The following is a 17944-nucleotide window of genomic DNA, read 5'->3' on the forward strand; positions in this document are numbered from 1 at the left end:
ACCTTGACATTGTTGATATTTTTCAACCATTTTGGTTCCCAAGTCCTCAGACAGTTCTCTTCTCTTTCTGTTCTCCATGCTTAGTGTGGCACACGCAATGCAAAGATTGAGTCAACTTAGTCCCTTTTTATCTGGTTTCAGGTGTGATTTTCATATTACTCACATCTGTTACTTGCCATACCAGAGTATGAACGATCATCACGTGCTTGTAACAAAGTTTACCCATAACTTTGAAAAGGTGCCAACAATTTTGTGTAGCCCATTTTTGGAATTTTTATGAAATTATATCCAAGTTGCCTTTTTTGTGGTGTTCCAATACACACAAGAGAAAAACATGGATATGTCAAAACATGAACAATTTCAAGGGTGCCAACACTTTCGGCCATGACTATTATTTATATTTATATATATATATGTATGTATGTGTGTGTGTGTGTGTGTGTGTGTGTGTGTAAGTCATTCAATCTTGAACATTCTATATGTATTGGTATGTTTCATGCCTCATACGCCAATTTTGTCCACAGACATCGACATGCTTGAAGAGTTTGCTTACTTACGGACCCAGGAAGGGGGTAAGATTCACTTGGAATTGATCCCCAATCAAGGAGTGCTGCTCAAGTGAGTGTTTCTTATTACATCTCTGTTGCTTGTTGTACACATAGTTTAGCCTAGTGTATTAAATATGAAGGAATTGGATGAGTAAGCTAAGAAAGAAGTAAATATATGTTCAATAATGTAATACTTTTAAGAGCCTTTAATGCATAAAGCACCTAGGAGTAGTTGTGAAAGTGGAAGATTCAGGACTACGTATCTCCTGTGAAGCACTTGGCAGAAGGTCCTGTGGTCCCTATGGAATGACCACAACTAGAATGCCTCAATAGTCTAGATCCTATGTCTGTTCTAGGCAGGAGCATGAAACATAATGTATTGGAGAGCAATAGTAATATCCCGGCCTTCTAGCTGTGCTGTATACAGTCTTGTATGTTTTTCACTGTAGTGTTTTGCAGCTGAGGATGAGTTATTACTGTTTGCTGTTTTTGAAGGAGCTCTAGCACTACCCTGGGGTTGCTGCAGCAAGAATTCATGCCTGTCCTACAGGCCAGCATAGCAACCAGTGACAGGTACTAAGTCCACAAAGCCTGCTCATGATGTGCTGTGTCCGTCAACATTTTTTTTTCACAGCCCCATAGTTCTCGATGTTTGATGTGCAATAATTTGCCCATATATTTATAATTTCAGTTTCTTCTTCATTTGACTGTAAAGGTGTGACATTCAGCATTTTCCACATGAGTGACTGGTGTATGTTGTCAGCTGGCCATCACACAAGAGAATACATTATACTATCTAAGGAATGGAAGGACTATGGCCCAATTCATCAATTTGGTCTTTATTTTTTAACTCACTTTACTCTTTTGTCTTGTTGTATTTGTTGAAGAATATGACGCAAAAATCATCGACATGGTGCACATGGTTCGAGTTTTCTGCAGTCAAAATTGATCTTTATTTTCGACCTGAACCTTTTTTGCAAATTTCTAGCTGAAAAAGTTGCACCAAAATATCTGACATACAAAAACTCACACCGGGTTTTTTTTGTGGGGGGGGAGGGGGTGCTGGTGTATTATCTGACACAGTTTGTGATTTTCAGAAAACTTGCAAATGATGAGCCAGGTGAAAAGATTTGGATACCTTAAACTTCACCCATTGGGGTGAACATGGAAAAAAAAATAAAACAGGGGAATACATTTAAAACAGACTTAAAAAAAAGGGGCTTATGGAAAATGCAATAACAAATCGCCCTTCATGTGTAGGTCTTAATTACTTTTTTTTTTTTTTTTAAGGCAAAAGAGAATAATTTAGGTTTTCCCGTGGCATATTGTATTTTGTCGAGCTCCTTACCAGATTTTGAGGGATGTAGTGTAAGCCTACATTCACATTGCATTTTAGCTTACTGTTAGTGGCGCCGTCAGGGCTTATGTTCCCAGTACTAGAAAACAGAATTCAGATGTTTGCGCTGATGGGGCCATTAACTTTATTAATGCAGACTGAGCACTTCATGATCGGTCTACCATCATTTTTATCAGTATCTGAAATGGGCACCAAAATGACTGCAACTCGAGTCACACTGTGCTGTGTCAGACACGTTCTTTCAACAGTATCTGCCTATACCGTTGAAAGAACGTATCTGACACAGCACAGTGTGACTCGGTCTTTATCATTACAGTCAATGACCTCATCCGTGCAAACTTCAGAATTTCTTTTTTTACGACTTCTGGCATAAGCCCCAACAGAGCCACTGCCCATAGCCTAAATCACAATGTGAACATAACCGATTTACTGGAAGCTCCTGAAATATGCTGATAGGCTGAGATAGTAAATAAAAGGGCATCTATTTTCCGTGGCATTAGGGTCCCAGTACAATTATCTTTCAGAAGATAATCCCGCTTTATGGTATATTTAACTAGGGTTTGTGTGTAGCAGTTTCCCTTAAGTGTGTGAAATACAAGGTAAGTGGAGTGAAGGGGAGGACAGAGCGGTGGAATCCAAAATTGGCATTTTTAATGTGTTAAACTGCTGATGGCATCAATTCATCCTTCTCTAAAGGGATATTTCTGCCATTATTGTGGATTCCTTCTATCTATATGGATTGTTGGCTATGTGGGTCCATCCCTTACGATGATGAAAATAAAGTCTATTATGAAGAGCATTGCCTCCGTTCTGCTCTTGCCAAAACATTGGCACTTCCATTGTTCGAGGTTTTCTAAAGTTTCCCGACACTTTGACCCCTATAAGATATACCTTCAATAACTGAAAATCCACTTTTTAATGAAAAACTACCCATTTATATTTATAATTTTAACACAAATTTGTTTTGTGGCAGACATCATACGGTGACCCGTGGTATTACAAAAGGAGTGAAAGAAGACTTCCGGCTGGCTATGGAACGACAGGTGTCCCGCTGCACGGAAAATCTTATGATAGTCTTGCATCACTTTTGTATCAATGAGAAGATTTTGTTATTGCAGTGCTTGGCTTAACCTTTATAATTTATTGCCTGCTAATGTAAATAATATGGTCAATGTGTCCATACATCGTCCTGTTTTGTATATTTACTGTCTTCTTGGCGTGGTCATTGTAAATAAAGGTTCTTTTTCATTAAACAGTCTTTACATTACTGGATGACGCAATATGAATAATTTTTGGATCCCTTTCTCTTTAAGGGCTCCTACAACAATGACAATCAGGCACTCTGCTATTAACGTTCTAATAAAAAGACAAAACATCAATTTCATGATTGACTAGAGCTGGGCGGACTCGCAAAAAAATGGGGCCAGTGGGTCCTGCTCTCTTTTTTTAAAAAAAAAACCTGGATCGGAATCCGCCCGCATATAAGTCTATGCGGAACAGAACCAGAGATTAAAAATGGTGGTAGAAAGGATAGAGGAATGGGAGAGCGCGTGTATGGTGGACTTACCAAGGCTCCGGGATGGGTGCACGCTGCTCCCAGGCTTCGCATTCACTGCCTGGGCTGCTGATTATTCAGACGTGCAGTAAGACACCCTGAGTGTCAGCTGACTGCATCCAATCACAGGCGCCAGGATAGCTGATGGGCGGGGAGAGCAGTGTAAAGGAGCCCATATACTAAGTGATAGGGGGCGTGTTGAAATGACATCATACCTGGAAGGAGCCCATGCACTCTAGCATCTACCCTCAGTATCATAGTATAACAAAAAAAAATAAAACAATTGGTGCAGGGTCTCCCCGGTATTCTGATACCTAGCACAGATAAAGCTCATGGCTACAGCCCCAGCCCTTCACTTATCTTGGATGTGTATCAAAAGATGAGCAACCCCATGCGGTTTTATTTTTATTTCAATAAATAATTTAAAAAAAAAATGACATGCGGTCCCCCCCCCCCCCCCCCACAATTTTGATAGCCAGCCAAGATAAAGCCCCACAGCAGGGGCCTGGTATTCTCAGGCTGGAGAGACCAACCCTAAAAATATCAGCCTCCAGCCGCCCGGAATTGCCACATCCATTAGATATGACAAGCCCGACGCTTTACCGGCTCTTCCCGAATGCCCTGATGGGGTGGCAATCTGAGTAATAAAGGGTTAATAACGGCGTATTAATAATAGCATAAAGCTTCTAATAAACCCAAGATTAATGATGGCAGGCGACTGACATCCGCATTGTAAATCACAAACACCGAAAAAATCCTTTATTTGGAATAAAATACAAAAAACACTCTCTTTCACCACTGTATTAACCCCCAAGACTCTGCAGGTCCGACGTAATCCACTCGATATCCAATGGCGATTCCAGCTCTGCTACATCTGAATCTCACAGTGAGCTCCATAGAACAAGACTGCTCGCTGTGAGCTCCAGAGAATGAATGAGCCGCAATGACTGCAGGCAGACGCTGTCACACAGGCTGGGGGCGCATCTGACTGCAATCAATCACAGTGGCCAGTCCGGCCGGTGGGCGGGGTAAGCCATGCATATAAAATGAGCGGCCCAGGAAGGCCACAGGAGCAGCATACAGCAGCGTGGGAGCAGCGTACAGCCGGGCTGGAGCCTTGGTAAGTGTGAAGCGCTTGATTCATTCTTTTCTTAATGTTTCTTTTTTTTTTTTTTTTTTTTTATTTTCTCGAGTGTCTGATCTGGATCAAATGCCCAGCACCAGGGCAACTTTGAAACCGCGCGGATCCGGAATTTTTCAGTCAGGGTCCACCCAGCACTAATTATGACAACAACTTTAAGAAATACATAAACCACATAATTTCGACTGTCTACAGAACATAACTATAAGGCTATGTGCCCACGGGGAAAGTGTCCTGCGGATATATCCCCAGGACATTCCGCAGGAGCTCCCAGAAAACGCAGCACAACTTTGTCTGTTTTTAATGCTGCGGTTTTATTGTGGAATGTCCTGCGAATATGCTGCGGTCATTCTGCATTGAGGATATACAGTACCATGGCTTCGGCACTGCATCCTCAATGCCGAACAAGTGCTGGAGTGATCGGGACGTTCATACCTCCATCATGCAGCACATCACTTTCCGGCCGTGTCTGTCTGCACTGTGCAGGAGAAGGTGAGCGGGCCTGCACTAGATCTGGCTGTCACATGACCGGAGCTCATGCAGGCCCCGCCCACCACCTCCTTCTTGCTTTTGGCTCCACTGCGCTCCTCTGCACCGGAGGAAGTGACTCCGGTGTCTATCAAGGCAGGTAAGTATGGGACCCTGCGGAAAAATCCGCAGGAATTATTCACATGCTGCAGATTTTTCCGCAGGGAAATCCGCATTATTTCCGCAGCGGAAAAAAACACAGCATGGGCACAGCACTCCCCAAATGCCAGGAAATGGCTGGGGACTCGCTGTACTGCGGATTTTTGAAAAATCCGCGGAATTTCCATGAAAAAAATGCCAACAAATTCCAGCATTTTCCGCAGCGTGGGCACATAGCCTTAGGCTATGTTCACACACTGCATCTTTTCTTGACCACAAAGATGCAAAGTTTTTGGCCCCAAAAAACGCACCCGCGGCAAAAATGCATCCAAAAAACACATGCGTTTTTGACTCATTTTTATCGCATTGTGTCCTATGCGTTTTTTTCAAATCTATTGAATGGAAGGGCTCACAAATTCTGGTAAAAAACACAAAAAGAATTGACCTGCTGCACCTTAGCTCCATCTTCAAAAACGCAGCCAAAAAAGATTCACCTTGTGTATAGCAAAATAAAAATCTCATAGACTTTGTTGGGAGAAGGAAATGCATTTGGGTGCATCTTTGTGACCTCAAAAACGCAAATGCAGCTTGTATAGGCTAATTTGGTCGCTCAATGAAGATGGCCCAGGGACTTTGTTTCCTCACAATAACATTTTCCACATGTTAGACCCTTAACAACCACCAATATGTTTTAAAACTGCAGCCATTTAGGTGCCTTATTCCCTCATCGCAGTTTTAAATAAGTGAATAGTGTCAGTCACCTGCAGACATCAGTCCCACCTGGTTTTGAAACTGATCGTAGCCAATTAACCCCTTCACCACCGGTCACTAAAACACCCCAATGACCGGGCCATTTTTTTGCAATTCTGACCAGTGTCACTTTGCAGATTATTACTCTAAAATGCTTCAACGGATCTCTGTGATTCTGAGATTTTGTTTTTTTGTGACATGTACATCATAATGGTTATAAACTTAGGCCAATATTTTGAGTCTGTGAAAAAATTGGAAATTTGGCGAAAATTGACAATTTCATATTTTTCAAACTTTTTTAAATTTTATGCCCAAAAATCTGAAAGTTAGGTCACACAAAATAGTTACTAAACAACATTTCCCACATGTCTACTTTACATCAGTGCAATTTTTGATACCTTTTTTTTTTTGTTAGGAAGTTAGAAGGGTTCAAAGTTCATCAGCAATTTCTAATTTTTCCAACAAAATTTACAAAGAAGGGAATTTTGTTTACTTACCGTAAATTCCTTTTCTTCTAGCTCCAATTGGGAGACCCAGACAATTGGGTGTATAGCTATTGCCTCCGGAGGCCACACAAAGTATTACACTTAAAAGTGTAAGGCCCCTCCCCTTCTGGCTATACACCCCCAGTGGGATCACTGGCTCACCAGTTTTAGTGCCAAAGCAAGAAGGAGGAAAGCCAATAACTGGTTTAAAGACCAATTCAATCCGAGGAAACATCGGAGAACTGAACCATACCACATGAACAACATGTGTACCCGAAAAAAACAGAAAAACCCCGAGAAAACAGGGCGGGTGCTGGGTCTCCCAATTGGAGCTAGAAGAAAAGGAATTTACGGTAAGTAAACAAAATTCCCTTCTTCTTTTTCGCTCCTAATTGGGAGACCCAGACAATTGGGACGTCCAAAAGCAGTCCCTGGGTGGGTAAAAGAATACCTCGTGATAGGGCCGTCAAACAGCCCTTTCCTACAGGTGGGCAATCGCCGCCTGAAGGACTTATCTACCTAGGCTGGCGTCTGCCGAAGCGTAGGTATGCACCTGAAAATGCTTGGTAAAAGTATGCAGACTCAATCAGGTAGGTGCCTGACACACCTGCTGAGCCGTAGCCTGGTGCCGTAATGCCCAGGATGCACCCACGGCTCTGGTAGAATGGGCCTTCAGCCTTGAGAGAACCAGAAGCCCAGTAGAACTGTAGGTTTCAAGAATTGGTTCCTCGATCCCCCGAGCCAGGGTGGATTCAGAAGCTTGCGACTGTTTACGCCGACCAGCGACAAGGACAAAGAGTGCATCCGGGTGGCGCAGGAGCGCCATGCGGGAAGTAGAACCTGAGTGCTCTCACCAGAACCAACAGATGCAAATCCTTCTGAAATTGATGGACTGGACGAGGACACAAAGAAGGTGAGGTGATATCCTGATTGATATGAAAGTGGGATACCACCTTAGGGAGAAATTCCGGAATCGGACGCAGAACTACCCTGTCCTGGTGAAGGACCAGGAAGGGAGATTTGTATGAGAGCGTTGCTAGCTCGGAAACTCTCCTAAGAGACGAGACCGTTACTAGAAGGCCACTTCCCGAGAAAAGCGGGAAGGGAGACCTCTTTCAAAGGCTCGAAAGGCGGCATCTGGAGAGCAATTAGAACCTTGTTCAGATCCCAGGGCTCTAACGGCCGCTTGTACGGAGTGCTGAGACGACAAACTCCCCGTAGGAACGTGCGTACCTGAGGAAGTCGTTTCTGAAAAAATACAGATAGCGCTGAGACTTGTCCCTAAAGGGAACTGAGCGACAACCCTTTTTCCAACCTAGATTGCAGGAAGGAAGGAAACATAGACGATGCAACCGGCCAGGGAGAAACACCCTGCGCCGAGCACCGAGATAAGAATATCTTCCACGTCCTGTGGTCAATCTTGGCGGACGTTGGTATGCTAGCCTGTCTCATGGTGGCAACCACGTCCTGAGGTAATCCTGACGACACTAGGTTCCAGGACTCAATGCCACACCATCAGGTTGAGGGCCGTAGAATTCAAATGGAAGAATGGCCCTTGAGACAGCCAGTCTGATTGGTCTGGTAGTGCCCCCGGTTAGCCTACCGTGAGGCACCACAGAACCGGGAACCACAACATCCTCGGCCAATCTGTAGCGACGAGGATGGCGCGGCCGCAGTCGGTCCTGATCTAGCGCAGCACTCTGGGCAACAATGCCAGAGGTGGCACATAAGGTAGCTGGAACTGCGACCAATGCTGAACTAAGGCGTCTGCCGCCAGAGCTCGATGATTGTGAAACCGTGCCATGAAGCTGGCACATTGTTGTTGTGCCGTGACGCCATTAGATCGACGTCCGGCCTCTGTCAGCGGCGCCAGATCTCCCGAAACCCGTCCGGGTGAAGAGACCATACCCTTTCGGCCACACCCCGGCGACTTAGGAAGTCAGCTTCCTAGTTTTCCACGCCTGGGATGTGAACTGTGGATATGGTGGATGCCGTGTCTTCCACCCACATCAGAACCTGCCGGACTTCCTGGAAGGCTTGCCGGTTGCGCGTTCTTCCTTGGTGGTTGATGTATGCCACCGCTGTGGAGTTGTCCGACTGAAGTCGGATTTGCTTGCTGTCCAGCTGCTGTTGGAAGGTTTGTAGGGCAAGATACACTGCTCTGTGTTCAAGAACATTGATCTGAAGGGTGGACTCTTGCTGAGTCCACGTACCCTGAGCGCTGTGGTGGAGAAAAACTGCTCCCCACCCTGATAGACTCGCGTCTGTCGTAACTATCGCCCAGGATGGGGATAGGAAGGACCTTCTTTTTGACCATGAGGTGGGAAGAAGCCACCACCGTAGAGATTCCTTGGCCGCCTGAGAAAGAAAGACGACTCTGTTGAGGGAGGTCGACTCCCCGTCCCATTGGCGGAGAATGTCACATTGTAGTGGACGCAGATGAAACTGCGCGAAAAGAACTGCCTCCATTGCTACCATCTTACGTAGGAAGTGCATGAGGCGTCTCAATGTGTGCGACTGGTTCTTAAAGAAGAGATTGCAGCCCGTAGTGAATGCTGTTTGTCTAGCGGAAGCTTCACTATCGCTGAGAGAGTATGAAACTCCATGCCTAGATATGTTAGCGATAGGGTCGGGGTCGGATCTGACTTCAAAAAGTTGATGATCCACCCAAAACTCTAGAGAGTCTCCAGCGCAACGTTCGGGCAGTGTCGGCATGTTTCCTAAGAGAGTGCCTTGACAAGTAGATCGTCTAAATATGGGATCACAGAGTGACCCTGAGAGTGCAGGACTGTGACTACTGCTGCCCTGACCTTGGCGAAGACCAGTGGGACTGTCGCTAGCCGGAAGGTAGAGCTACGAACAGAAGGTGTTCGTCTCCTATAACGAAGCGTAGAAACGCTAGTGCTCTGGATCAATCGGCACGTGTGGATAAGCATCCTTGATGCCTAATGATGCTAGGAAATCTCCTTGGGACATTGAGGCGATGACATGGCGGAGGGATTCCATCCGGAACCGCCTGGTGTCCACGAGCTTGCTGAGCAGTTTTAGATCCAGAACGGGACGGAACGGCCCGTTCTTATAGGCACCGCAAATAATTTGGGGTAAAAACCGTGACCTTGTTCCTGAAGAGGAACGGGGGTCATCACTCTTTCTGCCTATAGAGTGCACCCTGTTTGCAGAAGAGCAGCGGCTCGGCCGGGAGGTGGAGAAGTTCTGAAGAATCGAGTTGGAGGACGAGAAGTGAGCTCTATCCTGTACCCGTGAGACAGAATGTCTCACACCCAACGGTCATTGACCTATGGCAGCTAAATATCGCCAAGGCGGGTGAGCCTGCTACCGACCGAGGATGCGGAGAGAGGAGGCCGCAAGTCATGAGGAAGCCGCCTTGGAAGCGGGTTTTCAGACTGTCTCTTTTTTGGGCGTGACTGAGCCCGCCAAGAATCTGAGCTCCTCTGATCCTTTTGAGTCCACATTGGACGAGGAAAAATGGGACCTGCCCGAGCCTCGAAAAGACCGAAACCACGACTGCCTCCTGCTCTGTTGGGGTTTGTTGTGTCCGGGCTGAGGAAAGGATGAATCCTTACCCCTGGACTGTTTAATGGTTACATCCAAACGCTCACCAAACAGTCGGTCAGCAGAAAAAGGCAACTGGTTAAGCAACCTTTTTTGGAAGCAGAATCTGCCTTCCATTCACTTAACGAGCAGACCAGGCTCTGCTTAAAAACACGGAGCAGCGGAGGCTACTGCCGTACGGTTCGCAGAGTCTAGGGCAACCTGAATCGCGTAAGAAACAAATGCAGACATTTGAGAGGTTAAGGATGCCACCTGCGGCACAGATGTACGTGTAACCGTGTCAATCTGTGTAAGACAAGCTGAAATAGCTTGGAGTGCCCCAAGGGTGAGAATGCTGGAGCCAACGGTGCGCCGACAGTCTCATAGATGGATTTAGACCAGAGATCCATCTGTCTGTCAGTGGCATCTTTAAGTGCAGCTCCATCTCCCACTGCAACTATGGATCTAGCTACAAGCCTGGAGATTGGAGGATGCCGCTTGGGACACTGGGTCCAGTCCTTGACCACGTCAGGGGGCAGGGATAACGTGTATCCTAAGCCGTTTGGAGAAGCGCATATCTGGATAAGTGTGGTGTTCCTGGACTGCCTCTCTGAAGGCAGAGTGGTCCAGAAAAATACGTGAAGCTGACTCCTCCACTGGAGGAGCTGGGTGAGAAATAACCAACATTCTATTGATGGACGCTATAAGATTATTCACTATGGCGTCACCATTAGGTGTATCCAGATTGAGAGCGGTCTCAGGATCAGAATCCTGAGCCGCTACTTCCGCCTCATTACACAGAGAGTCCTTCTGCTAGGACCCTGATGAAACCGAGGGCCGCTCATAGTGAGCCCGCTTAGGCTGTCTGGGACTGACGTCTGTGCAGAGCCGTGACTCTGGGATGCGTGTGACATTCCCGGAGCTGTTAGTTGTTCACACTGAGGGGGGCCATGGATCAATGATTCAACAGTGCCCATGTTGTGAGAGACATGTCCGGACTGCTAGGCTTCTAGTATCATAGCCATAGTCTCAGAAAATCTGTCAGTAAATACTGCAGACACCGTCCTCATCCTCTGGCCATTAGCAGAGACTCCGGCTGAGTTGGATATAATGGGGGTCTATGTAACCTGCCGGCCGTATAGCCGTACATGCTGTACCGGCTGCATAGAAAAACATGTGGTTCTGCACCTTTGTTTTACACAGAGAATATGCTGATAACTCCTCCGCACAATCCAGGAGGGTATATACAACGTGCGACCAAACAGTGCAATGTATATAGTACAAGCATATCTATAAGTGCACTTCTGCACTAGTGGGGTTAGCACCACAGGTGCTGCTTAACGCCTGTTGCAGCGATTGTGTGATTAACAGAATGCCAGGGTCTTCCACACTTGTCTCTGTATCGTACAGAAACTGACACTAATGGCTGCCGGCGTCCTTGTAGAGAAGGAAGCCGTGGGCGTGCCTGAGAAAGTGCGGGAATCCGGTTTCACAGTGCACACAGTGAGAGGGGTGGAGTATGCAAAACATACTCCAGCTCTCAGCGCTGCTGTGCTATGCAGCGTCACGCCCCTACCCTGACTGTCAGGCCTGTGGGCGGTAACGAAGGGAGACTAGGCCCAGAAGCCGGGGACTCGAGTTAATAAGCGCGGCCGGCATATCAGTGCTGGCCGGCGCGGAAGTCCCCGGCGCACCACAAATCCCAGCGGCGCCTTAAATAAAAATGGCAGCGGCGGTTAGCGCAGTAGTCACCCAATACACTAACACACCCAGCAACGCTGTGGTGTGCGATGGCACTAGTGCGGACAGCGCCGCTGTCCCTGGCGCACTAACACACCCAGCAGTGCTGCCGTGTGTCTGCGCGGTCCCCACAGGGACACAGAGTACCTCCATGTAGCAGGGCCATGTCCCTGAAGATACTCCGCTCCATGTCCAGCAGATACCAGGGGCTGTGGATGGAGCACGGTCTCAGTGCCTGGAGACCGATAGAATCCCACTTCACCCAGAGCCCTGTAAAAAGGGATGGGGAAGGAAGCAGCATGTGGGCTCCAGCCTCCGTACCCGCAATGGGTACCTCAACCTTAACAAACACCTCCGACATGAAGTGGGGTGAGAAGGGAGCATGCTGGGAGCCCTGTATGGGCCCTCTTTTCTTCCATCCGACATAGTCAGCAGCTGCTGCTGACTAAACAGTGGAGCTATGCGTGGATGTGTTGCCTCCTTCGCACAAAGCACAAAACTGGTGAGCCAGTGATCCCACTGGGGGTGTATAGCCAGAAGGGGAGGGGCCTTACACTTTTAAGTGTAATACTTTGTGTGGCCTCCGGAGGCAATAGCTATACACCCAATTGTCTGGGTCTCCCAATTAGGAGCGAAAAAGAAACCATTTTTTTTAGGGACCACATCACATTGGAAGTGAATTTGAGAGGCCGAGGTGACAGAAAATACCTAAAAGTGACACCATTCTAAAAACTGCACTCCTCACACTCCTCAAAACCACGTCCAAGAAGTTTATTAACCCTTTAGGTGCTTCACAGGAACCAAAGCAATATGGAAGGGAAAAAAATGAAAATTTTACTTTTTTACGCAAAAATATTACATTAGCAGTAACATTTTCACAAGGCTATCAGGAAAAATGCACCATAAAATTACTTGTGCCATTTCTCCTGAGTATGCCAATACCTCATATGTGGTGATAATCAATTGTTTGGGCACAAGACTGGGCTCGGAAGGGAAGGCCATTTGAATTTTTTAAAGCAAAATTAGCTGGAATTATTAACAGATGCCATGTCACATTTAGAGACCCCCCTGAGGTGCCTAAACAATGGAGCACCCCCACAAAGTGACTCCATTTTGTAAACTAGACCCTTCATGGAATTTATTTAGATGTTTAGTGAGCACTTTGATCCCATGGGGGTTTATCACTTTGAGCCGTAAAAAAAAAAATTTTTTTATTACCACAAAATTGTTACTTCAACCAGGATGCTTTTTTTCACAGGGGTATCAGGAAAAAATGCACCATAAAATGTATTGGGCAATTTCTCCTGAGTATGCTGATACCACAGATGTGGTGGAAATAAATTGTTTGGGCACACAGCAGGTCTCAGAAGCCTTTTCAAACGCAAAATTGTCTGGAATCGTTAGTGGATGCCATGTTGCGTTTGAAGAGCCCCCTGATGTGCCTAAACAGTGGAAACCCCTCACATGTGACCCCATTTTGGAAACTGATTCCCCCAAGGAACTTTTCTAGATGTGCGGTGTGCAGCTATATCCCCGAGGTGCTTCATATTAGTCTTGAACATTGAGCCGAGAAAATAAAGATAAATCACATTTTCTCCACAAAAATGTTCTTTGAGCTCAAAATTTTTAATTTTCTGAAGGGTAACCGGAAAAAATCGCATAATTTACATTTGTTGTGCAATTTCTCCTGAGTACGCTGATATCCCATATGTGGTGGAAAACCACGGTTTGGCTCACAGCAGGGCTCGGAAGGCAAGGAGCGCAATTAGACTTTTCAAAAGCAAAATTGTCTGAAATCGTTAGCAGATGCTATGTTGCGTTTGAAGAGCCCCTGATGTACCTAAACAGTGGAAACCCCCCACACAGGACCCCATTTTGGAAACTAGATGAAGGCAAAACCCAATGCGCCAAAAACTTCACATTAGGGGAAAATTCCTTCCCAACTCCACATATGGCAATCAGACTAGTTCCCTGGATCAACGCCCCATCCCAGAATCTGTGTTGCGTTTTGAAGATTAAAGTGTGTGGTTTTGTTATGTGAGGGAACGTCAGGTTGGTATGTCAGTGCTTTTTTTTTTTTTCGTGTGAGTTCAGAGGAGTACGTCAGGATGGCATGCGTGTGAGTGCTGTGTTTTGGGGGGGTTTTTTTCTGTGTGGTGTGAGTTGTGGGGAGTATGTCTGGTTGGCATGTGTGTGTGCTAGATTCTGAAACAGTCAGTCATGCAGAGTCCAGGTTTGTTGGGGCAGGTGTCGCATTGCCATGTTGAGTTCTTTCTAATCCCGTTACTGTGGCACACTACACTTTCTCTGTGTCCTACTTTTTCTGGCAGCATGAGGAACCTTTCCCGGGAAATGTTGCCTTCATACAAAACGAAAACCTTCAGTTCCAGAGTTACTGGAGCCCGCTACCTCCTGATCTCCAAACATCAAGGCCTTGACCACTACCTCCGGAAAGTGAAGGAAGGTGTTGGTGCAGCCTGCACATTTTGATAGTACAAACGCATTGTACAGTGCCATCTATATGAGGTGCACAGCCAGCTTCTTATACCGCACCTTAGCCTTTCATGCTGCACTGTATGGCTGCAGTAGTTGATCAGAGAGATCAACTCCTCCCATGTACCGATTGTACCCCAGGGCACAGTTCAGTTTATGGACTTGTGAAAAAGAACCCCGAATAGTGGTGGTGCCAGGATCATGGATTGTGGTCAAGAAAAAAATGTCCACAAGCATGTTGTCGCTACAATGGCTTCTTCGCTCACCCTTTCGGATTAGCTGCTCAGTTAGCGACGTAGGGACACCCCTCTGGTTTCTGCGCACAATACCGCACGCCGCAGTACCTCTGGCAGAGAGGGACCTGAATAGTGGGATGCTGGTATAAAAGTTAACATACAGGTGATATCCCTTATCCAGCAGTGGGTGGACCAAATCCCACATGATTTTCCCTCTCACCCCCAGAGCAGGTGGGCATTCCGGGGGTTCGAGCCGAGTGTCTTGTCCCTCAAACGCTAAACCTGAGTGTACCCTGAGGTACTCTCGCAGAGTTTATAGAGTTTGATTCTGTACCTGGCTCTCTTGGTTGGTACTGACAGAATCCCAGCCTCCCATTGAAGTGGATAAGGATTTTATCCACGCAGATTTCCCTTTCGGGAATGTACACTTCAGTAAACTTGTTGCTGAAGTGATCGATGACCCAATGAATTTTCAAAAGTCTTTCAAAATTTGGGTCATCTTGGGAAGGCACTCAGAATTGTCCCTAAAAGGTAGACATTTATAGATTGACTCAAAACGGTGACGAGTCATTACCAGGCAAAATACTGGAGTGTTATATAAAATATCTACGCTCCGGTATTGGCGGATTTCAGGCTTCTTCACCAACCCCATATGCAAAACCAGACAGACCAGTCAGAAAATTAGGAAGCAGCATTTTGAGCCAAAACACGTTAGCGTACAAATTGGTTTGCACCACCATGAGACTTACGAACTGCTCAGTGAAAAAGCACTAATACTGTGGTCACTCACCCTTGGCTGTGGTCTACTTTGCCTACGGCTTCTTGGTGCTTCTTCTTCACTGGAGGAGGAGGAAGAGAAGGAGTGGGAGGAATATAAGAATGTGGGGTCTTTATATTCATTCATATTCATATTTAAACTGCCAATCACAGCGATCGTGGATGGGGGGGGTCAAGCAAAGGTCCCCTGCTGTAAGAAACAGCAGGGGGCATAATTTGAAAGCCTTTGCTGTGGCCATGGCAATCAAATGAATTTTAGGGAGTAAAGTTATGTCACTGGTTGTTAAGTCACGTAAAAATAGGACGTAATTTTACTGCCTGCAGCCATGAATGGGTTGAAAACTACTGTCAATCGCAACAGCGGGATCTCGGTGGTTGACCGTAATCGCGGGTTCTGATCGTTGCCATGTCACCCCGAGGTCATCTGTTGACCCCAGGGTATGGTGGCCTGGTAGATCCTGCTATAAGCAGGGTCTAACAGGCTGTTTGAGGGAGTCACTGACAGGTCTCCGCCACTGCAGGACCAGCGATCAAAGTACAACATTTTTATGTCCCACTGTGACTAGGTGGGACAGACACAATGCACACACAGATGTGAAACAGGTTTTGCTGCTAAGTGCAGCGTTTGTGTTATAAAACAAACAAAAATAAGTATTCATTGGTATCTCCACAAACTAGGAAAAAATTAGCATACGAGTAATAAAAGCTCAGTTACTTTAGTAATTCAAATATTAAAATATACACGTATTCAAAAATTCATACATTTATAATAAGCAAGCAAGAGTTGCAAGGAATGAACAAAATATACCAATTTAGCAACAGATTGAATGATTTTGTTTATGAATATGTATTACAAACAGCTAGTAAAATAAGCATAATGGTCCCCTATTGATAGCATAAGATGGACAATGTGGCCATCTAGTGGGAAAATAGGAGTACTACTACTCAATTGCAATAGTCAATTTGTGCTGGAGAGGGAACATAAATATACTCTAAACCAGGGGTCTCAAACTCAGCTGCGTGTATGGGCCGCATTATTTGCAAGACAAAGTGAACATTTTTAATGAATCCATGTTTTTTTTTCTATAAATCTTTGGATCCTTTTTTAAACATTTTTTGCTTGTGTATTATAACAAACGTGCACTTTTCTTGTTAAGTTTATACAGTATATAAAAATCATTTTTAATGGCAAAAAAATTCATGCTTTATTTTGAATTTTTTTTTTACAATTTATCACCTTCTTGTAATATTGTTTTACAATTAGCAGCATCATATAGTAATCTCAGCCAACATCTTGTAGTAATGTGCCCATGCTGTAGTAATGTCCCCATCTGTATGCCCTGTAGTATTGTGCTCATCCTTGTGGTATTGTACTCAGTAGTATTGTGCCCATCCTTGTATGTGCCCAGTAGTATAGTACCCTGTAGTATTGTGCCCATCCTTGTGTCCTGTACTATTGTGCCCAGTGATAGTGCCCTTCCTTGTGCCTTGTAGTATTGTGCTCATCCTTGTAGTATTGTGCTCATCCCTGTAGCATTGTGTTCACCCTTGTAGTATTGTGCCCATCCTTGTAGTATTGTGCTCATCCTTGTAGTATTGTGCCCATCCCTGTAGCATTGTGCCCTTCCTTGTAGTATTGTGCCCATCCTTGTATGTGCCCAGTAGTATAGTACCCTGTAGTATTGTGCCCATCCTTGTGTCCTGTACTATTGTGCCCAGTGATAGTGCCCTTCCTTGTGCCTTGTAGTATTGTGCTCATCCTTGTAGTATTGTGCCCATCCCTGTAGTATTGTGCCCATCCTTGTAGTATTGTGCCCATCCTTGTAGTATTGTGCTCTGTAGTATTGTGGCCATCCCTGTAGCATTGTGCCCATCCTTGTAGTATTATGCTTTGTCATATTGTGGCCATCCCTGTAGTATTGTGTCCTGTAGTATTGCGGCCATCCCTGTAGCAATGTGGCCATTCCTGTAGTATTCACATAGAGAGAAAAAATCCAGCGCAGGTCCTCAGGATAAATAAAAAAATCAGGTTTATTGTAACATCATTAAAAGTATAATCCTGGTGAACAGCAAATGTAAAAGAGACCACACAGTACACATGGGACTACGCGTTTCGCCGTGCTGTCTTATTCATGTTACAACACGACAGCATGTCGAATCGCGTAGTCCCATGTGTACTATGTGGTCTTTTTTACATCTGCTGTTTTAATGGCTGTTGGCGCCTAAGCAATGGGCGGCGCCACCGGTAAGGACGAGCCAACACAGTCTCTGCGGGTTCAGGGTGTAGTTTACTCACAACTTCAGCTGCCAGCCCGGTCACACTGGTCACTGCCATGATGGGCTCAGGTCAATCCTAAATCCGGTAAGGGGCCACCGCCGGTGTTTTGAGAGAGAAGGAGTGAGAGTCCTATTTCTAGGGTGTCCCCCTCCGCAGTCAGGTACCCTGGCTGAGCTCCTGCTCCAAGCCCCGGGGCTAATAAAGTCCAGGTTTTCCAGAGATGTCTTTCCAGAACTATGGTCCTGACGGGTCTGTTGTTTTGTGAGTGTGTTGGACCTATTTCTACCCCAAGTGGAGCCGGTCCCCCCAGGTGGCTAGCTTCAGTGACCAGGAAGTCCCATGATCGTATGGCCACCCCCCTGCCTAACCTGAGCCAAGCCGCCCTGTGTGAATGCTCCTAAGCTG

General features: G+C 45.9%; 1 protein-coding gene across 2 annotated transcripts in view; it reads left to right on the plus strand.

Moving 5' to 3' along the window:
• INTS10 (integrator complex subunit 10) overlaps positions 1-3158 on the plus strand; it is a 64674-nt gene extending 61516 nt beyond the window's left edge. Inside the window, exons 16-18 of one of the 2 annotated variants that reach the window (XM_075352488.1) lie at positions 525-618; positions 1044-1121; positions 2879-3158. In XM_075352488.1, the coding sequence (XP_075208603.1) occupies positions 525-618; positions 1044-1121; positions 2879-3035 (329 nt within the window). In that variant the 3' untranslated portion in view covers positions 3036-3158. The remainder of the gene's footprint in view (positions 1-524; positions 619-1043; positions 1122-2878) is intronic. The other variant, XM_075352489.1, reaches the window with a different exon arrangement.
• Positions 3159-17944: the final 14786 nt, after the last annotated feature.

The sequence above is a fragment of the Anomaloglossus baeobatrachus genome, chromosome 1, assembly GCF_048569485.1.
Source record: "Anomaloglossus baeobatrachus isolate aAnoBae1 chromosome 1, aAnoBae1.hap1, whole genome shotgun sequence".
NCBI lineage: Eukaryota > Metazoa > Chordata > Amphibia > Anura > Aromobatidae > Anomaloglossus > Anomaloglossus baeobatrachus.